General features: G+C 38.7%; 1 protein-coding gene across 3 annotated transcripts in view; it reads left to right on the top strand.

The window, feature by feature from the left end:
• Nucleotides 1–24,559, top strand: part of Hmgcr (HMG coenzyme A reductase) — a 190,883-nt gene that overhangs the window by 132,489 nt on the left and 33,835 nt on the right. For all 3 annotated transcript variants that reach the window (XM_089249639.1, XM_089249649.1, XM_089249631.1), the window contains one exon: nucleotides 24,099–24,273. In XM_089249639.1, the coding sequence (XP_089105765.1) occupies nucleotides 24,121–24,273 (153 nt within the window). In that variant the 5' untranslated portion in view covers nucleotides 24,099–24,120. The remainder of the gene's footprint in view (nucleotides 1–24,098; nucleotides 24,274–24,559) is intronic.

Below are 24,559 nucleotides of genomic sequence, written 5' to 3'. Positions count from 1 at the left end.
AATATAATTTTATGTGAGGGACTTCTCCTTACGTCTCTCTTCCTCAGCTGAGATACCGTCCATAAACTCTTGCTGGTGCATGCAAAAGAGATCCATGACTTCCTCTACCGTCAACTCCTAGACATGTTCCACCACTAGTTCTTGAATGCTATCCTCAATAACGCAACCAGTCCACAGTTTTCTCCAAGCAGAATTTAAAAAAAAAAAAAAAACCTTCAAACGCACGGCTACAATGCTACATCTAGTTTCGTATCGTAAATATTCACACTCGCACGTGTGTTAATTTTCCGAATGAGGTACTCTTACCGGGGAATTTAGGGGAAAATATTACCCACAACTCCATAACACATGTGCGGTCGGAAGCAAAAAACCGTCAGCTCAGATGTAATAACGTGAAAATAAATAACCGAAGCTCAAAATTTTTGCTCGTAATGCGAATCATCGCTCGTTAACTGAGTCATAATTTATTCAATATTTGTTCAAATCTGTTCATATTTTTTGCTTGTTATGGGAATTGCTTATTAACCGAAGTTCCACTGTATATGTAAAATCCACTACATTAACATCCCCTCCTTCCTGCCTTAAGTGGATGCAGGTTCTTTGAGCGGGAGTTGGATTACGATGTTGTGTATAGTGAACGGGAGGGGGGGGGACGATTGTCCATCTCCACCCTTCCGCCTATGCCAATTGTACAATATTTTTTAGTGAACTGTGGGAAGATACCACCTATGCTCCATGCTTATAGCGATTGGTGCTCTTGTATGCGAAATTACGGCTAATATCACTGTATAAGCGGCGCGGATTTAGGGCAATGTGTCGGGAGGGACGATATGTTGTGTGGGTTAGTTCGAATGTCCCGGACTTTTCAGGACAAACTGATTGCTTCCATATTATTTGGCTCTTAGTAGAGACAAGTGCCGCCCCTCCCCTTTAGATTCGCCTGCGTTTAAGAGACAACCATCTTTCCTCTAGTAACTTTGATAAGGAACGAATTGGACCGGATGTTTAACAAAAAGCTCTATGCGACGGTAAGATGCCGTAAATGCTATTTTCCGTTTTATGTGGAGATCAAGGTGACCATATGACCAGTATTTTACCGTTAATTTCTGTATAAGTCGTAAAAATTATTGATTTTTGAAGGGAAAAAAAAAATCACTAGGAGCGAATTTTCTTGAACCACATAAGTTTCGTGAACTTACCTGGTCAAGGAAAATATTCAAAATTCATTTCTGTTCCGTGGAACACACACAAGGGTTCTCTGATATAGTCTTATAATCATCAAGGTTTCCGCGAGAGCTTTTACATTGGAATCTTCTATTCTAGAGTTGTTTCCTTCTGCGACTGTTACTCATTGACCACAGTGTCATAGCAGCTACCGCTGCTGTAGGCCGGAGTAATTTATCGCAGCACGTGCACCTCGTAAATATTCCTTTCAGTCCCAAACTAATGCATGTCGGAATGTGCCATGTTGTTTGCGTACGTCAAGTTTGTTCCTGAGCAATGATGGTTATACATGGGTTGGTTTTTTTTTTTTTTTAATAGTGGCAAGTGCTGCAGCGTCGCCGTGAAAGGAAGCTAAGCCATGTCGTTTATACCAAAATTAAATTAAATGTCTACGCTCCCTCAGAGCAAATGAACTCGCCCTCCTTCCTTAACGCGCGTGCGCAGTGTAACAGGAACAGGACAGTTGTGTACAATGCTGTCGCAATGCATTCGAAGCAAGATCAGGGGATCTGGTTGAAAATCGATTGGGCTAGAGGTCGCAATGCACGACGGTGTCACCAAGGACTACTTACTATTAAACCACACAGACATCACGTCCATATTCCTCTATGGAATTTCTAACGAATGAGTACACGTTATAATGTGCTTGTATGTGTTGTGAATCTAACGTGAAGTTCATTTCTCAGAAATGCTTGTTTGTTAAACTAGTGCTATCTCTTATCTTCCAAATTCGGAAACCACTGTACTACTTAACCGTACATGCATTCCTCTACGGAATTTCTAACGAATTTGTCACCAAGGACTGCAAGAGATTTGCGGTGCATCTGCATTCCTTTCCGAATAGTAGCAAGGTGGATAAGAGTCTCTAGAGAAAGAGAGAGAGACGCAAAATCTGTCTGGCAATCTATCGCTCTCTTCAAACCAGCCCGAGATTAGGCAGTTCCAACGCAATTCCGCATCGCTGGGGACACGTACCCAATACTGGTGGTTAAATCGATGGCCTGTAAAACGTAGAACCTTGTATGTATACTATATATCTATAAAATTAATAGTTGCCACTACTAAAACATCAACCTATATATTGTTTGAGTAGTGCTGCGGCCAGCCTTCCGAATTCCGAAGCAAACAGGCTGCTGTGCCTGTTGTACTGGGCTTGAATTTTAAATGTTGTAGGCCTGATTTCCCTGTCCGTAGAAAGACCTATCACAGCACACTGTGCAGCGGAGTCTTCTTCAGCGGAGTTGAAGAAGGGCGTACGTCGTAGCCACATAAACCAGTGTATTCGATGAATGGGTGGTCATAATATGATTGTTAGGTGTGTAGTGAGAGAGTTACCCGAACATCCTTCTCGCATTAATGTGAATGGAGGCTGTGACACGGAAAATAAAAAGTGAATCCTGACAAAATAATGTCTCTGGTTGAAAAAAAAAAAGTGAACTCCATAATGATTATCATCATTGTTTGAGCTCGACATTTTTATTATTATTATTGTGTGTGTGCGCGTAACGCAGTTGCCAGAAGTGGAAGCCGTCAAGTGGCTTTTCTCTGTGTGTGTGTGTGTGTGTGTGTGTGTGTGTGTTTTTTGCCGGATACACAAAAGGATGAAGCTCTCCACAAAATTACCATAGGTATTACTACTATTATTGCTACCACCGGTGACTGCTTTTTCTTCTCATTGAGCTGCTACTATGTGTGGCTATTCTGAGGTGTCCACGTGAAGTAGGTTACGTCTATCCCAGCCTCCCCCCCCCCCCTTCCCCTAAAATAAAGTAAAAAAGTAAATAAATATAATATATATATAGAAGGAAGGGCCTTTAACCTCGTCTCGCTCTTCTGCAAAACACCTTCTAGCATGTTGATGGCTCTTTTTTCCGAAGTATGCCACGCAACACCTCGGAGCGTATTATAACAGGAATTGGATGGAGAAGAAACGACGCTCTCACACACTTTTGATAAGGAGCAAGCAGCGAGTAAAGAAATAATATAGTATACGTATTTAAAAAAAAAAAAAAATAGAACAGAGGGGCGGTGGTGGCACGAGAGTGTTTCAGAAACAGGACTTTGTTTTTACTGCTCGATAAAAAGAAGAAACACGCCAGTTTTTTTTTTTCTTATTATTATGTATTTGGCTTCTTCCTTTCTTTAATATCTTTTTCGGTGTTATGTAAGGAAAAGGCTTTTTTTCCCCCAGCTTCCTTTTGTATATGAGACTGTCGGACAAGGTCAGCGTCGGTCGTTGAACAGGCCGACCGCCATTGTTGAATGGGTAAAAAAAGAGTAGTGGGGGGGGGGGGGGTTATATAGCAATAACACGAGCCGGTGAGTTAATAACTTGGCTGCTGCCGACGGTCACGCTTGGCGCTGGTCCATCATCGTTCGTGTGCCATCATGAGAAAGAGTGCGTTCAGCTCAGTTTGCATGGAGATTTTTTCGTGTAATAAATGCGTTGCCGGAGAAAGGGAGGAACCCTACTTTGATTCCTAGGATATGTTGTTAACGACCTTGGGGAACTTGGCCTTGGGTCTTAAAGAGAGAAGAGTATCGACGTTTCCAAAATAGTCACTCATGAGTGGCAGTTCTAGTAGACCTTTTTCTTAAAAAGTTCTTTTCAAGAAACGTGCGAAACCTTTCCCTTGCCGTGACAATCCTTCTCTGGCTTCTGTTTGATAAATCTGGAAGGCACTTCCTCGAGGATACTACCCTAGAAATATCGGAGAAGAGTATTTTTGGTCTGCGCTGAAGTCTTTTTTGTCAATTTCGGACAGAGCAACTGGAATGAAGACAGAACTTGTCATGGCAAGGGATTTTTTTTTTTCAAGCACGTTTGAAGGGATTTTCCTGTTGTTCCGGAAAACTTTTTTGGCCAAGATGTATTTTCTTCTCAATTTTGACATTCGTTCCATCACACCACACGGCAAACCAGTTTCAAAAGCGTAATCTCTTTCTGTGTAACGAAGTTGGTGATGCTTCGTATAATATCTGCATCTGACCGAGAATCCGGAGTCACGTGTTCTCTTTATAAACAGAGCCATGTTCTGACAAGAGAACAATATGCTTTTCTACAGCTGTAGTCCTGTGACGTAAATGTAATCAAATAGAAATTGATTCAAAATAAAGGAAACTGTTCAGTTTATAAAAGATTTGAATCCATTCATAAATACTTGAGTTATAATAACCGTTTAATGACTCGGGCAATATGAATTGCAAAAAAAATTAAAAAATTGTTTTTCACTTCACCTTACTGTTCAGTTTATTAGAACTATCTCCTTGTTGCACAGTGAACTCGGCAATACCGTAACAGGTTTGCATGCCGTTAGACCATCTTGCCTAAGTTCCTAGCGTTGGTTCTTACCTATGTAAAATTATAAAGTTTTTTCCTGAAACCTCCCCCCACTCAATCGCAACTCTGGTCAATCAGGTAATTAATTGTAGAAAAAATACTAAACAGGCGCCGTGCCTATCATGTTGCAATTTTCGAATTTGCCGTAATTCCAGCGCTCTGGGATACATGATTTGGTCTCACTCGTATTTTCACAGCGACCCTCCGGTCAACTTTTTATTTTGCAGTAAACTTCGCTGATGACAAGCACGCGAAACGATGTCCTGATTTCTCTTTGTACCGCGGATCTTTTCCGGATCGTAATCAGAGGAAAAGAGCCAATTTATCATTTCTTATTGTTTTGAGACGGAAATTGGTTCAGTTGTGTTGTCAATGACTTAGCACGATATCGGATACTTTTGGTGATTTTGTCTTTTTTCATGTTGTGTTTGTGTCTTTTTTTTTTAATGTTTCTGTTCATGTCGTATTTTTTATTCTATTCCTTAATTTTCATGTAATTTTTCAATCATCCGTACAGGCATCATAGCCTCTGGAGGGTAAATATGTTTTACAAAAATTAATTTTAAATCTTTCTCTGTTTGAAAATGAATAGATTTTATTTGATATATTTTCTCTCCTTTTGCCAGCAGAGTAGAGAGGGTTATCACAACTCAAAATACAAGTACATAAAATTTTTCTTCCCACATTGCCGTTGCAAAAAAAGTTGTTCACCCGTAACTCGGTGAACTAAAGAGTGTGTTTGTGTTCACGGTAGAAAGGCGACCGGCAAGCATGCAGCCTTTCCTGCTAACTTTGCCGCCACCAACCCTTCGAATTCTATTGTGACGCACCTTCATAGCCTCAGTAAATAGTCGCTTCCGCGGTAATCGCTCACCTTGTTATTGTGGATTCTTCATTTTCGCGTGCTGCTTCTACAATGTCTCTATATAACCTCCTTGAAAGGGAAAAAGAAAAGATATTTTTTATTGTTTTTACCTTTCGTCGATGACTGGCTGCTGCATCAGCTTACTGTTTTTTGGCTGTTGTCGTCGGAAGAAGGCGTTCTCGGGCAAGAGGTTACGAGGTAGACATTTTGCGAATCTTTTGTGTGTGAAGGGCTGGTTTATTGTTCCATGTTGTTTTCTCTTTCCGGTTCACCAGCTGTGTGTGTCAACAAGAATGATCATGTGGTCGTCGATGACGATGAAAATAAATACTCTACGGAAAGAAGAGTATTTCCTTGTTATTGCTGCACGTGGGTGTTCTTCGAGAAAACAGTTATATCACTGTACAATGGAAACTGAAGAGAAAAAAAACCAGGAATTTGCTTTTCTTATTTATTTGACATGTGGATTGAAATCTTGATCAAACTTATTCCTAGTGGGAGCTTTTCGCACCTCTATCGAATAATAAATGGACCGTATTTTCCTCCGTGTAATCCGCATGTGAAAATTTCATTCATCCATGATGAAATCCCCCAAGTGATCTCCTGCCTTCAAGCAGGTCTGTAAATGCTGATGAACAATGTTATGTTATTGGCCTGAAGATAAACATACTTAATATCCACCTACAACATCTTCTAAATTTGTAATAAGATTTGTATCACTTTTGTTTCCAAATATTAGTTTCGGCATAACATCCAGAAAATTCAATTTCTCAGTCTTCTAAATTTGTCACGTATATAATGAATGATTCAGTTTATTATCTACATTTTCTACTTATAGCAGTGCATTTTTTAGCAAAACTTTTTTTTAATGCTTATTTCAATTATGGTTCATGATTTCGCAGTTTTGTTCGTGCAGTGTATACTGTGCCGAAAAACTCAAAAACTATTTCACAGATTTATACGAAATTTAGCAGACTGTGTAAATGGGTATGGGGATCAAAATGACAAAAAATATTTCTATGTTCATAAGTTTTTTGTCCAAAACTTTAAATTTAATTTTTTTAATTTCTTACATTTTGATTTCAAATTGAATTTTCAAGATGTTTTACAATCCCCATGTAACTTGAGGGTCGTAACTAAATTATCAGCACTTCAAATATTTACCACCTTCACGGTGACTATCCAACTACATAAAATTTAATAGAAATACTAGCAATCAAGAATCGATGTGATCAGAGTCTAATTTTAACATTTATTTCAACATTAGTAAAACATTATTCAAACTCAACAAAATAATAAGGTTTAGCAAATCAAACTTAACATGTTAGGGCAGCCAGCTACTGTGAAAGCGTATTCACACAACAAAGAGCGTTACATATATAGTAGCGCCTAGAACAGTCCTACAAAATATGCAAATTTACATATATTTTTTTTCTTTGCACCGCAACAATGTTAATAAAAATTTAAAGTTTTTTCCATCATTTTAATTGCATGGCATACCATTACCAGATTGCGAAAATTCACACAATCCCGTGAAACAGATTCAGAGTTATTATGCGTGCGGTACAAATACACAACCGTGTAATCATGTACCAAAATTGAAATAAGTATGAGAAAAAAAAAAAGAGTCTCGCTAAAAATCCATTACTATATAGGTAATATACTGAATTGATGTGACAAATTTAGACTGTGTGTAGGCTGATATTAAGTATGATTACCTTCAGCTCAATCACATTATTGTTTATCAGCATTTGCATAGCTGTTAAAAGGTAGGAGACTCCTCGAGGAATAAGAGGGGTTTTTATAGAAAAATTTCTTGATTTTTCAATTCACATCTATGCGCTGCGCCATCTGTGAATCTTTCCAAAAATTTTACCTTGTACTATTTCGTTTTTTCTTACAAAATTATTTTACAAATATTTATTTCTATTCTAACTTCCCTGAAAAAGAAAATCGGCAGATATAAAAGACGCAACGTCATATATTGTAACACTAAGAAATTCCAATGTTTTTTTATCGCATTACCCGCAGCAGGAAAATATGGTACGTGGCGTGGAATCGGATACTCAAAAGTACTGATCAATTCACTCGGGCTGCTGACTAATGTCAGAATGCGCCAGGGCTGAAAAAAATCTATTTCCTGACACGCCCGTGACGTATAAAAATCGGGCGTGTATTTTTTTCCCATCCTGCGAGGGCGTTATATTAAAAAAAAAACCAAAAAAAAATGTTAATGCTTATCGGAAAAACTATAGCCAATTTGACAAAACCATCATCAGTTTCGAAATCAGCACACACAGCCCCAATATACCCTAAAACCATTAAAATTAGTCCTCCCCTCAAGATTGTTGTCATCAAGATTTTTGTGCATACATACAGTCAGGCCTCTCTATCTCGAAACTGACGAGACCGAAAAAACTTCGAGATAGAGTTTTCGAGAAATTGGTTTTTTTTTTTTTTTTTTTGAGAAAGGAAAAACGCGCCAAAAATGGCGAAAAGTTCGATTGATTATAAACAAAAATACCGAACTGTATTTTACTACATACCGATGAAGTTTATTGGTTGAGCTAATCAATGTTTAATCACACTATATGAAAATACGCTAAAATACATTGGACTTTTTTTCACGTGAATTATCTGGTGGCTGACTTTTTGCCATGCTGAACACGCCATCCACCCCTCCGTCAATCACAGTATCCGCCTATGATCGACAAGATCCATCAACACAATTTGCTGTAATAGGAACAATCCTTTCTTATCAGTTTCTTTCGCCTCCGGAGAAAAGGAATTTTCGTGTTTTCTTTTTTTACTATCATTGTTCTTTGCCTTCGAGATAGAGACTTTTTCGAAAATTACTTCGAGACAGAGAGGTGAAAATTCATTGATTTAGTTCAAAAAATGCAATGTTTTTCATTTTTCGGGATATAGAGTTTTAGAGAAAGGGGTTTGACTGTATTAATTTTTTTTATGTTCCTTTGCGTATATAGAGGAAATGCTTCAAAATTATGTTTTTCTCAACCTTTCTTCACGTTTCTTTCGTCTATGGCGTAGCTTCCTGAACTTTTTGTTTTATCGCCCCCTACTTCAAAAAAAAATTTCGCATAGCCTTTCTTCCAGCCCAAGCCAATATATAGGGCCCTACATTATACCCGTAGTTTCTGCCGCTTTCCTGGACCATTCCATATTACCCACTTTAGGAAACATTAGTCTGTAGATGCTCATAGAGAGCATCAGGCCTGCAACCGTTCATTCATCACACTTCACTCATAGTTGGAAGAATTGGTGGCGGATGGCAGCACTACACATGGCTGGCATTGCAGAGAAACAAACTTCATGTTAGGTTCACAACACGTACGTTCACATTCCGGCATGTCTAATTCGTTAGAAATTCCGTAGAGGAATGTGTACGAGGCGCATGTACGATTGAGTAGTAGTATGGTTGGTTTTTTTTTTTTTTGTTTGGTTGAGTAGTAGTTAGTTCATATCTTTCCATCAATGCATTTGCTTCTCTACAGTGTATGTTTTTGTTTTTTTTTTGTCTGCCTGTAGTCTCTAGATGTTTCTACCATAGTGGAGGAGGTACTACTCGATTTTACTCTGTGTGGTCCAGTGTATATTTGAATATACATGGTCAAAAAACTCATTGTACCGGTTTTTTTTTTCTATTTTTTGCTATTCAAGAAAGTACATCTTCCAATGCCATTTCAGTACAAAACACGCCTTATATAAGTAGAACAATTTTTTTTCCTCTTGAAAGAGTTGATTCCTTGCCGGTATTATTTTTTGAGAGTTGCTGAAATTTTACTTGTTCACGGATTTTTAAAATCGCACAAAGAAGGGCATTGGAAATTAAATTCAAGGAAAAACTATTCAACTTCGGTAAGCATGCTTTTATCTGTTTATAGGTAACAGTACAATAAATATAAACTTCATATTTTACCCTTAATTAATCATTTCAACTAAAATCCACTCTAATTAATTAAATTGCTGTGCTGTGTATTGTTTTAATTAAAAATATGGCAACAGCGCTAATTTACATTCGCTTTTATAAAAAAAAAAAATCAGTACATTTTTATGGGGGGGGGGGTGAACCATAGAAGGTTAACTCGACGAAATACTACTCATTTTGTCTTTTTCATTTCTTCTTGCATTTTTTTTTTTGCAAGATATTTTAAATTACAAATGTTGTACTATGGAATTTTACTCGGGTTTAATCGTAAAGGGTAAGGATGTGGTCTTTCTTCTGGGTTTTTCGCAGGTGTGATTAACACCTTGTCGTGCCGTATCCGATGACTTGTTTAAGTTTAGTTTTTGTCCTCTCAAAAGAAAAAAAAAAAAAGTCTCCACAATGAAATTTGTCAGCACCCGTCCACTATGTATATTGGTTGTTATTTGATCGAATTCTGAATCGGACCAGATTTCAGATTTTAGTCCCGTATTTGGGTGTCTTTATACGAAACTCAATGTATTTTGCTCGTTCATAAATTCTGGTCACGGATGGTGCACTAGAAGCCATCGCAAGTGAATTGTAAAGCCCATTCAGGGGTGTATACTTCTATTTTTTACTATAAAGTTGTTGGTTTTTCGTCCCCCTTATAGGTTACGTGCCTGTTTTTCGAAACCTTTAGCGTGCTTTTTATTTTTAGCTTAGGGGAAAAAAATACAAGGCACTCTCCAGGGAAAGGAGGTATGTACGACAAGGATAAAACAGATTTTTTGGCTTTATATATCCCGTCGCTTGACCTACTATAGAAAAGTTCACGTCCCACGCTTCTTCTCGTTAGATGTCGTCCCCAGTTTAGTTGTGAACATTTTGTTTTTCCTTTGATATGTTTTATTTTCGCACGTGTGCAGTCAAACCTCATGAACGGGTAACCTGGATAACGTGTCACTCCGCTTACCGGGTCACTCTTTTTTTACAATCCCGATTGTCCTCTATGGCTCTTTATAATTTTTTCCACACTCCTCTGAAGTGTCACTTTTATGAAAGTACTTATCATAAACTTTCATAGAAATCAGAAACTCTTCATAAAATGTGCACGATTTTCTCAACGCTCAATTAGTGATGGTTTTCGCAGTTATTCGACAGAACATGAGACTCCACATAAGAAAAGCTGATAGTCTTTCAGCCCGGTAGAAAAATAATTTACATATTCTCGAAAATCTAAAATCATAATACTGTACCAATCTTCTTATCAAGAGAGCCATTTTCTATTTGATACCTTTGCCCCCCCCCCCGGATCGCGTCTGAGTGTGCCCATGAGTTAAAATAGCTGTGAGACAGCCTTCCAATTTTTGTGTTGACATATTTTGCATCATTTTCGTTGTTTAACGACAATGTTTTGATAGACATTGCAGCCTACAAAAACGGTTTCCGAAGTCGAAACCTACAATTTTTCCATCATTTAGAAATGAATACAAAAGCGTATTAATTCAAAATATTTGAGGAACGTTGTTAAAATTGTAATTTTAATCAATTATTACTGATGTAATAAATGTCAATTTTATTTCTTCCAGTAAATTTCGATAGTCCTTGTACTATTATTTTGTTATCATTAATGGAGTAGTTTTTAGAATAAAAATATTTAAAAAAAACTCTACTGCAGTTGAAGTGGTCCCGAGCTTTAGCGAAATTCCACGCTCTTGGGACTGGAGAGGAAAATTGAGGTAAATAATGTGAATTGTAATATAAAATTAGTTTCAATCAATAAATTTCGAGATTATACTCGTTCGTTTGACTGACGAACAGTTCATTTTATGTGTATGAATTCATCGGTAGGGTAGTAGCAAGGCTATGGCTTACTCCGTTTAGGGCCGTATTCGCCGACATAGTTTAAAGTCACAACAACTGTAGTTACAATTTTTAGATAAGAGATCAACATAGATTGGTTAAAAACCAGAATTTAACCAATCCGTGTCGATCTCTTATCAAAAAATTGTGACTATAGCTTAAACCATGTCGGTGAATACCGCCCTTATCGGGTCACTCCGCTTACGGGGTTCATACTTTTGCACTCTCACGATTGTGTCGCCCCCCCCCCCTCCCTTCTAACGAGGTTTGCATTATGGACTTGTTTCCCCTCTCTGAGATACCTTCGTAATTCGAAGTAATATTGTAAGATACGGCGTTCAAGAATTCTATCGCAGAAAACTTCTAACTCCGAGTGAATTCGCTATTCCTGAAACTCTCCATCCCTTGAGGATAGATACTTCGGGTCCCATTCTAATGGTCCTACCTCAAATAATAGCTTCAAGGAATGGATCGTCGAGATTCATTAAGTTCTATCGACTCTGTGTCCTGTCGGTGCTTGTTATAGGAATATGATCCTCTGATAAGTGGATCGCAATGCAGCTATGCGCAGAATAATCCGATTTTCTATTGAAAACTTCTGCTTTTGTGCTCCCTTGGCTTCGGGTGTCTTCTCGCATTTTCATCAAGTTTTATACGTTTATATTCTCTTGAAAAGTTGTCGCAACGGAATATGAAGCTATATCTCCAACAAGTCATAGTGTTGAATCATACAATTCACGTCTAGGTGGGGGTGGGTGGGATGAAGGCTGCGAATCAAACCTATATTGTTTGAGAATTTTATTTATTTTGAGGTTATTTCTTCATCAAAAATTTTCATTTCTTAAATTATTTTTTCGTTGAATAATGAATCCCTATTAATTCTGAAACTATTTCTGTCATTATTTCTGAAACAAATTTTGAAATTACTTCCACGAATTCTTGAATACATTTCGCCGTTGAGTTTTTAGCATTTTTATAAATTCCGTAACTGCTTAACTATGTAAGTCTTTTCGTCGGCGGATCCCTACAAAAAGCTTGGAGGGTCATGCATTGAATACCCTATGTTGTAGAACAGTGGTGCAAAGCTGACCGTATTTCTTTTTTAAAAATACGTAAAATTAAAAAAATAATTGTTGAATATAAATGCCGATAATAGTAAAAACTGTCAAAGGTAAAAAGTTGCCAATTACAGTCAAAACATTTTCAAATATATGTAAAATTGCTAACTACAGCCAGAAAAACTCAAAGATAAGTAACGTCAGTTACAGCCAAAACATTTGTCAAAGGCAAGTAAAGTTGCCGATCACAGCCAAAAAAAATTGTCGAAGGCCAAAAATTTGACAATTAAATTGGAGGAAAGGAAATTCGAGGGCTACTGCAAGTTGCAGTGAATGAAAAAAGAATTCACCAAAAATAAACGTTTAAAAATTGATTCACAAATGTGTGAGATGAATATATTTATATGACTATTATTAATCATGATGGAGTCATAATAATCATAATATATTTCATGAATTCGAGGAATAATAATACGAAGCATACTCGAGGAATTTCAAATACTTTTTATCTTATCCATATCCGTTGACTGACCTCGCGAAGTGAAGCGGAATTATCCTTGCTCACGCCAACTGTAGATTGGTTTCTCCGCTAGTGATTAGATCGTGCAGTGAAAACGCCTTGCATCCCATCCACTTTCGCTCAATGTAACGCTTCCCTTAGAAGTGAAACCTCTTGGGCTGATGGTACTACTAGCACTGAATTTTATCGTGAATGTATCCGCAACGTATAAAGTGTTTTGAAGCAAATGACAAAATTTCAAATGTTTGCAAAGGTGACTCTATATTTTTTTTTGGTGAATCATTTACCAAATTCACCCGTACGAAGTACTGCCTACAAGTGTTTATTGATTTTCATTGACAAATAACAATATTATTAATATATAATTATTATAATAATAACAAGCTCAGTGTCATATACACACGAGGAAGGGGAGGGCTGCCCTTTTGATGACGTCATAAAATGCTGCTTTTTCATTGGTTGCTTGTTTGGGTCATCCGCAGGCTGCAGACGCACGTCAGTCCTTTGGGGTTCCTGTCTCATTGTAGTACTAGAAATTATCTTGCTTCTGATATTGGAACATAGTTACAATTTCGAAAGTAGAATTTTTGCGATTTGACTGCACTAATCGTTTCTGAAATCTTCGGTCCCGATCGTTCAAGATTGATTTTCAACCACGCCTTTCCCGCGAAATCCATGTTTTACCACTGTCTTTCCAAGATTTAACGATACGCACTGCACAGTTCGCTATTCTGTGGCGGTTGTTTCACTGATGTTTTACAAGTTTTCTGCCATTGATGCAAACTAATAATTTCATTAGCAATTTTGAACAACAAAACATCTTCCCCGCGATCACGTATAACGGTTACACTCATGATTGTTTCGAAAAGCGACTGTATACTAAGTGTGCATCACACAAAATGCATTAAGCTGCCTGACACCTGACCAGCCGTCGCCCAGCCGCCCAACCGGCATGGTTTCATAATCATTTCATTTAATTTAAATCAATGTAATATTTTGTGCCGGCGTATATGTGTGTGTATGTATGTCGTATTCGTAGATAATTTCTGTCTTGCGTTTTTTCATTGTTTTGTTTTTTTAATTATGATTAGTTTATTACTACAATAATGATCGTGTCCACCAGTATGGATCAACAACGATTCCCCTGGATGGATTTTCTTCGTTTTGCACAATGTAAATTTGATGATGTGATGAATAAAATTAAATTGAAAATTGAAATGTATGAGAGGAATTGTTTCGGTTTACGAATGGATTTCAGGGACAAGTTCGTAAACCGAGGGTGGACTGTATGTTCAAATTTACAATGCGACTTTTTTTTGGCCAGGTAGTCTGTCTTACATTATTCGTTGGTTTAAAAAAATGAACGAAATATTAAAATTTTATAAATTGCTTGATTGACGAGAAATTTCCAAAACGAGGTGAAAATGCTTCAAAGTGGCATTTTCTGGAGGCACAACAACTTCAGAGAGATTTTCGAAGCATTATTCCCTGTGCGTATACGTGTGTAACATGTCAAATGGTGAGCTTTTCCTTGTCGTATCACAAGTTTAAAAGTCGCTCGTCGCCCAGTTTAGAAAGTACAGAATCGCGTTACTGGACGGGAGTATTTCGCATCACGTCCTTCACCATGACTCCTGTACAGATGGCCTCTTACGCTTGCCACTCGATTTGAAGGTCTGCGAATGTGGAATTTTTCTTTCCTGCTACGCATCCGGTTAGAAGTTGCCTTTGAGCCTGAAATAGAAGAAATTCTCATCAGAGCACCGAAAGTTTTTTCTCTTTTAAAACTGAAAAGAACGACCCGTCCTACCACTTGTGGAATCCTCCAGAGTCGATCCAATTCTTGCCACAACGGTGCCCTCATTTTTTTTATTTCCTATTTTCTTAGATAGATGATAATTATTGTAAGCATATTAATATAAAAACAGCTACTGTTTGGTGTTATTATTTCTGTAGGCGAGAAGGAAAGCGAGAGGTTTTATTATTATTTAGGAATTTCTATTTTTAGGGTTTTCGTAGTACGCTTTCTTCTTGGAGGTTGACCTGAAACGTCTCGCGGTCAATGGACGTGACGGATTTTCCCGCGCTGTTCGTTGGTCGATTTATTGAAAATAAGAAAAATATATAATAAGATAATTTTGTCGGCTTTTGTTGATGATGATGTCGTGGCCGAGTTTCTCTTTCTCGAACCGTGTCTGGGGGGGTTTTTCCTCCCATCCACCTTCTGCCCGTGGTCTGCCTAGGTATGAAGGTGTAAAAATAAACTTGATGAAAGTATTTCGCTACCTGCCCGTGTTGGCTTTTGCGGCAAAGTAGTTCAGCTTCCTATTGACGTGCCGCCATCGTCTTAGGCTGGTCGGCCGTCCGCTGGAAGTTGCTAGGAGCGAAAGCAACTCGCGTGTATGTGCATGACCGCTGTAGGATTCTTGCGCATACACGCGACTTGTTCCGCGATTCGTTCTCGCTGCTAGTAGCTTCCAGTGGACGACCAGCCGGCCTTATGAGTGTGATAGTTGGATTACTCTTAAAAAATTGATCTGATGTAAAAATGTAATTCAAATTACCGTAATATCACGTAATGAAGTCATGGCAGACGTATTATTATCTTCTTTTTTTTAATTTTCACAAATAACCAAACATATACACAAATTTAAACTTATGTTACACAAATGTATAATTCACAAATGTAAGCATATAATACACAGATACCGATATATAATAAACCAGGGGTTCTTAACCTATGGGTCGCGGGGCTTCCGAGATGGGTCGTACAAATCCATTAAAAATCAGGGGCTATTGATCTATGGGTCACGACCCAAGCCTTTGATACGCAGGGGCTTTAGAGATGGATCGCAAAAATTACTAACAATTTAGGGGCTATTAATCTATGGGTCATGACAGAAATTCGATACACATGGGGCTTCAGAGATAGGTTGTACAAACCCAAGGATATGTCACAAGGGCTGTCTCATGAGGCGCTGGCGTCGGTACCAGCTGACGTCATCGATCAAGCAGAACCAAGAGTGCTCCTGCTTTTGGACCTTGTTAATTGCGATAGTTTGCAATCGCTCTACGGCCCATTTTATTGAATTCATTCCAAAATTACTATCCATGGATCCTACATGTCCCATTCATGCCCATTGTGCATTCCGACGGACTTGGACAATTTCAGCATGACAATACGACACCCCACACGTCCAGAATTGCTACAAAGTGGCTCCAGGAACACTCTTCTGACTTTAGACACTTCCGCTGGCCACCAAAATCCCCAGACATGAACATTATTGGACATATCTGGGATGCCTTGTAGCGTACTGTTCAGAAGAGATCTCCACCCCCCTCTTACTTCTACGGATTTATGGACAGCCCTGCAGGATTCATGGTGTCAATTACCTCCAGCACTACTTCAGACATTAGTCGAGTCCATGCCACGTCGTGTTGCGGCACTTCTGCGGGCTCGCGGGGGCCCTACACGATATTAGGCAGGTGTACCAGTTTTTTTGGCTCTTCAGTGTATACGAAGGATTTAACAACTGGCTGTTGCGAAGATATATTTTGGGTTCGATTCCCTGCAGGGGAATCGAATTTTCTCTCTTTCCAAAATATATCTTCGCAACAGCCAGTTGTTAAATCCTTCGTATGGTAGCGGAGAGTGACGTCATCCTTGCATCTTCAGTGTATATAGTCCTGTTGCAAACCCACTTGCAGAAGGGACTCTTGAGCTATGGGTCACGACCCAAACTTGATTCACAGCTGCTTCCTAGATCAGTCCTAAAAATACACTTAGTCTGTTAAAAATGCACTTATTCTGTCACTGGTTTCACTAATTTTGAAGAACAAACAGTCCCATAGGTCGCGAGACTGATCTTGTTTTTGATTTTGAGTCACAGCTGAAAAAGGTTAAGAACTCCTATAATAAATAAATGCATACACATAATACAAACAAACACACTGTAGCTTCAATAGACTGAAAAGTGCTTCCAGCAGGCCTAAAGGAATTAGTTATTAAATATTTTTAACAACAGCGTTATTATATTTATTGGATATGCGTTCAAATGTATTTTCGTTTATGAATATTTTTGAATAAAGTTCAGAATTAAGTACCTTATTGTGAAGCTCAATATAATATAATGCATCATTTCCCTTTTTTATTACTATACTCTTTACAAGCTCTTTTAATTAAACAAAAATAGCATAGGGGCCAATGCCTATTTGTTAAGATTATTCTGATCCCAATGATGAAGGCCCCTTTCGAGTTGACGGTGACGGATTACTTTTTATTCGACTCCGATGAGAATGGTTGATGCGGCAACTTCGATGCATTTTGCATTGAAGTTGGTTTTGATTATGAAATGCAGTTTGCATAATCATTTTGCATTTGTGCTATTCCGTCCTTGCAATATTACTTGCTCATAGCTGAAACATTGTTTGCATAAATTCTTAATCGCCGAGTTTTAAAGAAATTGTATTGCAAATCATAAATCCAAAGCATATACGTGGAGCGTTCGAAAGTTCTCGGTTGCTAAGAAAAGAATCGAAGGTACTTACATGATTTCTGTGTCACGTTTTCTTGACGCGTTCTTGAGTCTATACACGCAGTAGAGGAGAAGATCCAAATATAAGGCTACAAGATGTTGAGATTTTAATGAAACCTAAAACATGTAAGTTTCAAGATAGTAAGGTAAAAAATGTTTACAACACTATATATTTTTGACAAATTCAATTACAGTAAGTTGTGAAAATCGTAGTTTTTCTCAAATGGTGGTCTGAACATAGGGCACCCTTAAAATATTTGTAGAAATAATCAGTCAGAAACACAGCCAGCCTTCGGAGTACTCATTCTATTTTCCCCTAATAGCATTTATTTATTCTTCTATATCTTCTGAACATCACTTCTTGCTGACTTTTATTTCCGAAAGTGTTGGGCTTCGATCCAAACAAATGAAATAGACAAATTGATAAATATAATACATTACTGTTCAGAATCATCGTACATGTGCTAAGGTTTCAACAAACGGTAACAACAAAACATGCAATAATTACACATTTAAATGCACAAACAATCGCATTAACTTTCCTGATACAGTTTCGAAGTATGAAAGTGATGTGAGACTCCTATACCTTCGTTATCTGCTGGTAGAACATTTTACTGGCTAATTCATTCAACAGCGAGCTCGTTTTTAGACCTTAGCTTCTATTTGGACAATTTCTTCTCTACTCATCTGGCTATATGCACATGTTTGGGCTATTTTGGATTTGAGACCCATTTCAGTTAAGTCTCTAGTTTAGAATCAAATCTATACCAGTAAAAGTCGCAAAAAAACACAGTCACTCCTGTGTTTGAACAATCTGTGACCTGGTTTCCTCACTCTCTAGATCAGTCTTTTGGTTACTCTCTGATCTGCTCGTACTCATTTTGATTATTCGCATTCATGCATACTTTTTTCATCACTGACATGCTTCCATACGCTTTAGGTCACTCTTTTGATCATTCACATGCTTGGACACTGTTTTGGTAGCTCATGTGCTTGCATACTTTCTTGGTTATTCACTGACTTTATTCCTCGCTCTCTAGGTCACTCCTATGCTTGCATTTTTGGTCGCTCTCTGATCCCTCACTCTCCATGTCACTCATATAATCGCACACTGTTTTGGTAGCCGACATTGTTTTGATCGCTCACGTGCTTACACACGCTATGTCAATCTTTAGGTCACTCGCATGCTTTCCACACTGTTATGGTCACTTTTTTAGTCATCCACTCTCTAAGCAGAGGCAGATTCATGGTTTTGCCACCTGTGACCTATAAAAATTTTGCTGCCCTTCTCCCATTCTACTAATTTTCTTGACCACTCGTGGCTCAAATTTTCCCCTCCCCCTTTAAATACGCTTCCTTACACACGTTAAAATACTGAATAATTCGTCAATATACTTGTCGTAAACGTAAAAGACAATAGATTGTTCTGCAATGAATACTTCTATCTGAAATCATTACGAATGTACTGCCGGGTGTGGGTTGCCTTAAAAACGGGCGGAACTGGTAGAGTTGTTCCTGATGCTGGTTGTGTCGGTGGAAATGCATTAGTTGCCATCTTGTTCATCATATTACTACCGCTTTCTTTCTTTCTTGTGTTCGCGATTGTATCCTCCCTACCACTTCGCTAATGATGTACGCACATGCGTACATGCATGTCTCGGAGAAAGGCTCTCCAATGTTGCGAACCATTAGGTGGTGAAAACTCACGCGAATCATTATTACTCTGAATGTGCTTAGCGTGAGAAATTGGTATTGCGACCTCACGAAACACGTATTTCTCTCTCTTTCTGTGCTGTGTATGTTTCATCACCAGGTGAAAGTCGATAACAAAAATCTCAATTTAGGCCTCTCTGGAATAATTATCTTCATTATGTCGTTATCAAAGGAGTTTTCTGGGTATTTTCCTGAAACTGGTCGATTCTTTTATGAATAGGCATCAGTGATGTTCTTGTGATGATACTATTCTTGCTCTCACAAATGTAGGACGTCACACATTTATTTAGAACAACGTATTCACAAGCAGAGATTTGCCTTTACACGCTAAACAGAGAGCCCCTGAAAGACGGCTTCTTAAGCGTATACAAGAATATTTCCCTCTCAACAGCACATTCTACTTGACACGCCTATAGACGCGAGAGAGAAAGATCGCGAACCCTCGAGCAATTTCCCACCTCTTCAGTGCTTTCTTTTTCCCGTGACGTCATCGAATATCAGTTCTATCGCCAAACTCACCAAGTTGATCAGAAACTCAGCGCGTTTCACATGAAAACGCGTTGTTTTCGTTTTCACAAAAGGTAATGACGATTTACAGGCGAAAAATGTCGTAATAAAGGCTAAATTAGGACTATTTACATCGTTTTTGTAACAATACGGCAAAATTTTTTAAACCTCACAAACTGCTTCTATCCTTTAATGACGATCGGGCGTTGCTGACTGCTCAATCGTCTATTGATGATTTCAATTATAGTCGGTGCTCAGAGGTTCTTGAAATGATGTACAGGTGTGTTCAGGATTCTCGCTACCTTCATAATTATGACAGTTTGTTTATCCCGTCGAAGGGCAAAAAAATTGAAAAAAAGTTCAATTAATTGAGCTGTTTGATGACGTTGGCGAATAGCTATTTTGCGAACCTTTATCTTTATTTATCGAGATACGATCTTTCACATACTCGCCAAATAAAGCATTTCGTCGAAATCCGACGCAGTGGTTATCGGCAGTAGGAACCCTCCCCCCAGTTGGTTTTCTGCAGTTTTCTAACTTAGAAGCGTGAATGTGAGCTGGTCTCCCATTTTAAAGTAGTCTTTCTACAGAGAGTAGGCAGACATTCAACATGTCTTAGATAACATGAAAATTCAAGCATTTTTGTCATATTTACTTCGAAATATGAAAGACAGATGGCAGCGCCAGACCAAGAGCACAATTGTAGTGGTAAGATGTCCGTCTTCCACCATGAAGGTTACCGTCAGAGTCCACGGGTTCGATTGAGGGGAGAAGATCATTGAAAACAAGTTCTTTACCTACCGAGCCTGGGGTGACACCGATAGATAGCGCCTTCATTTCCCATCCAACTCCATCCGTTGGCAATTGCAGTACAGCAATATGCACCCATCTTTAGGGAATGCTTCGATATCTCCTTGAGATGGGAAGCGGGGTGTGTCCGGTCCTTAAATGTTCAATACGACCATATGACCAGACTTTGTGTGCGACAAAGTAGTAGCAAGAGCATGGAACAAGCACAACTCTGACAACATAAATACGTTAGGGGCCACTCATACACTAGGAGCGCACATTCCGGTGTGTACTGATTCGTCAGAAACTCCACAGAGGAATGCGTACGAGGTGCATGTACGGTTAAAGAGTATTAGAAACCCCGGTTCCAGTGTGGTTTTTACGTGTTGACGTACAAACTTCGAAGGGGGAAACTTTTGGTTTGTGGCAGTTTAAAATCTCAACACACATACATCATTTTCTGTTTTTGTGTAGACGCCCTCTATCGTACCAGCACTAAAACAACTGAAGGGACAATTTTTTGTTTTTATGTTTGTGCGTTTTGAGAGCTAAATCTCGGGACTATTTTCGCGGTTGAAGAGTTAGAAAATTGTTCTCATGACATGAAAGACCTCTCCAGTGGAATGCTTTCGGTTTTAGCCGCGTCATCATGTTCGTTTTAGACTAGCCGTTGCTTTACGAGAAGCGTATCGCTAACAAATGTGGTCATGTGGTCACACCTTTTAAGTTCATAAATTTCCTTTCTCGAAGAGGAAGGGCTAATTTTCCCGAATTGTTTCCATCCGCAATATTCATCCTCCATTTTGATTCTGTGGAGTATCTCAGAGAACACATTCTCTCTCTCTCTCTCTCTCTCTGTGTATGTATATATATAACGCTTACCGCTCAGCCAGCGTCCCAGAAGTGCGAAACAGCAGAACTACGGAAGTCGATAAAATCTGTGTGTTTGCACACATACATGCTCATATTAACTCTTTGAAAGCGACGACCTGCTGTGCATGCGTAATTTCCAATCGAGTTCAGCCGGCAGTTAACATCATCATCATCATCATCCCTCGCTGCTGACGGCGCCCGCTGCACTAAACCGTTTCTTGCATCCAGCTCTGATTTCACTTGGAAAGAGCTAATCAAGGCATCACCACCATCTGTTTGGATTTAGTGGGGTGGATTTTCCCGTGATTATTATGTACGTATTATGTAACTTGACGTTGTTAGTGCACCCGCTTTGACTTAATTCGAAATCGTGCTCGTGGCCATTATTTCTTCCTAATTATCTCATTTCGTGCCCGCTTGGAACATCTGCAAAGGAATCACTCTTGTCTCTAATCAGTGGATGAATTTCGATTGTTTCGTCGTTTCCTCCCCAAATAAATCTAGGCTAATCAATATCTAATGATATTGAGAGGCGTCTCAAATGTTATGGGCGTTTTTGCTTAAGTGTTTCTGTTTAGAATTTTCCTCTATCTTTACTATTTGATCGTTTTTGCCGTACCACGGTCATTTTCTGCACACGAAGGCTAATTAGGTCGGGACTTAAAATTTATTGCCATATCTGAACGTCAGCCTTTTTTTTATACTCATCGAGATATTGGCGCGCTAACACCTCCCCCCCCCCCCCTCCCGTGTGGGAATCCCTGCGATAGCAATATTTTTCTGTGGTCATATCACAGAAAAATATTGGTCATCATTTCTGTTGCACCCGTGTCAGGAAAGTTTCTGACAAGGACTATCATTACAATTATATCCTGTGTCTTGACTATTCGGACGTGGGGTTTTCTTATTTAACGTGAATTATTTATACGTAAAAGTTTTACAGCCGTGAAGGAATGAGGCGTGAATCCGAGCCGGTCTCAAATTAGAAAAAGTCTCTCTGCAGAGAGCAGGTAGATTCCTTCAACATGATATGTACATAATATGAAAATTCAAGCATTTACCATCCTCACTTCAAGATAAGGAAGAAAGATAGCGGTACCAGCTAGGAAAACAGATTTCAGCACGAGCAAGACCACGAAACAAGCACAACTCTAACATTAATACGTTAGTGACACGCATACGGCTCGGAATACACATTCCGGCATTTTTCGATTCGTTAGAAACTCCGCAGAGGAATGTGTACAAAGTGCATGTTCGGTGAAGTTGCAGTACGTAGATCGTATGATAAGTAAGGTTAATCTCTAGGACAGCGGTTCTCAACCGGTGTAGAACCATGGGTTGGGTTCTGTGTGCATTTCCCTGTGGCTCCGCGCCCGCCCGAGGAAAATAAAAAAAAATCACAAAATTTCATGAGCAAAAACAATAGAGCAGCAACCCACGCTGCTTCGCCACAGAAATTGTATACCAAAAGCTTGAGTTAGTAAAAGTTGAGAACCCCTGCTGTAGATGAACAGACGTTCTGAAACCATCTCACTTATTCAATAGTGAGTCGGGCACCATTGGTGCCTGGAAAATTTAAATCATCAGGAGCTTTGGAAGGTTAAGACTGATTTATATTTTTTTTTCTTCAGAAGATTCTGGTCATGGAAATGATCAAATATATTTTGTTGAGAACCCTGAGTTAATATTCTCATTAAACTTCATCTTATGTTTCTCATGCCTGGGATGTTTTTAATGCACAATAATCTCAAACTTTGAGGTTTAATGCCCATACACAAATGTTTAAGTACCGTTACACGCATTGGCGTACGCAAATTCAGTGTGGGGGGGGGCCTCCTTTAGCCAAGAGTAGAGCGTTATTTTGCAAAAGAAAAAGTAAAAAAACCCCTTTTCCAGAAGAAAAAAAAATTTAAATCTCCCCACATCTTGAGAAAATCCTGCTTATGATCTATATTTATAAGGCTGGTAGGGGTTGTATTTGCACGAACGTAACCAATATACAAATACAAATACAACGCCACAACAGGCAAATTGCCCAACGAGGTGGCTGACTTAAGAACATCATGGATCCCCGAGCCATTTTTTGGAGGCCCTACCTACTACTGCAACACCACACATGCACCCCGCCCACGCCCTCCCCCCCCCGCGGAACCCCCAACGAATCGGTATATGCGGGAATGTACATGTAGTGAAACCTGACGTGAAGTTTTTTTTTGTTTCTCTGTAATGCTTGTTATGTGTAGTGCTGCCATCTGCAACAATAACTGCAGTTTGACCAAATTGGTCTTTGCGCCAATAAATTTAAATATATATATAACCAATAAGCTTATTGGTTGAATTTTTTAAGTTTTATAAAACAACGTCTGGCTGTATAATAAAAATTCCTTAACATTCAATAGAAAATTCATATAAATCTCGAACTAAGACCGGGGTTACACTGTAAAAGTTCTGTAAAAGTTATTTTAGGAAACTTGGAAAATGCAACCAATAAGATTATCAGTTACTTTCGAGCAAATGCAACTGATCAGCTTATTGGTTACATTTTTCAAGTTTTATCAAAGAGCTTTCACAAAACTTATAGTGTAATGCCGGCCCAAGGTGATCTTGCATTTGTATGCAAATTATCTTTTTCATATATGATAATATTATTAGATAAATATCTGGATCAGGGCCGTCTTAAGAATATCATGGGCCCCCGGGCCAAGTGGTTTTTCAGAGGCGCTACCTGATAAATTTTAGAAAATCTCAGCCGGATCTCATTTTTGTGAGGCCCATGCGTTAAGACGGCACTGATCTTGATTCATTCTACTTACGTCAAATAATCGATATTATTATCATTATTTATTTTATTTTTTATTTATTTATTTATTTTTGACATTACAGCTCTATCGAACATCCATTCAGCATGCTATCTCACGTCTTCTATCGTCATGGGAAATTTTGCGCATCGCATCCGTGGGAAGTCATTGTGGCTTTCCTCACATTAACCATCTGCTTAGTGTCCATGGGAGGTACTGTCATAGGTAGCTCCAAAGTGTGTGGTTACAAGTGCTTAGAGGTGAGTGATTGATTGTTGACTTTCATTAATCTTGTATGTTTGGATCAAATGAACAGTTGATTTCTGATAACTTACTTAGGAAGGGTGTATCTGGCATGTGCTCATTCAGTGCAACGAGAAGCTCAAACTTGTGGAAGCACCTTTAGTCTTGTTCAAGCTTTGTGATTATTTTCATTCTGAAACATTACCCTTTAAGCGGTTTTCATCAAATTTCTCTTATCTGCATTATAACTGCCACAGTGGAAATCACTAAATTTCTGCAAAATACCCCAAATATTAAAAATAG

Source organism: Pholcus phalangioides, unplaced genomic scaffold, assembly GCF_987345545.1.
Source record: "Pholcus phalangioides strain wild (caught in Gottingen) unplaced genomic scaffold, Ppha-v1.0 ptg000003l_1, whole genome shotgun sequence".
NCBI classification, from domain to species: Eukaryota; Metazoa; Arthropoda; class Arachnida; order Araneae; family Pholcidae; genus Pholcus; species Pholcus phalangioides.
This window is presented reverse-complemented; position numbering and strand designations above follow the sequence as displayed.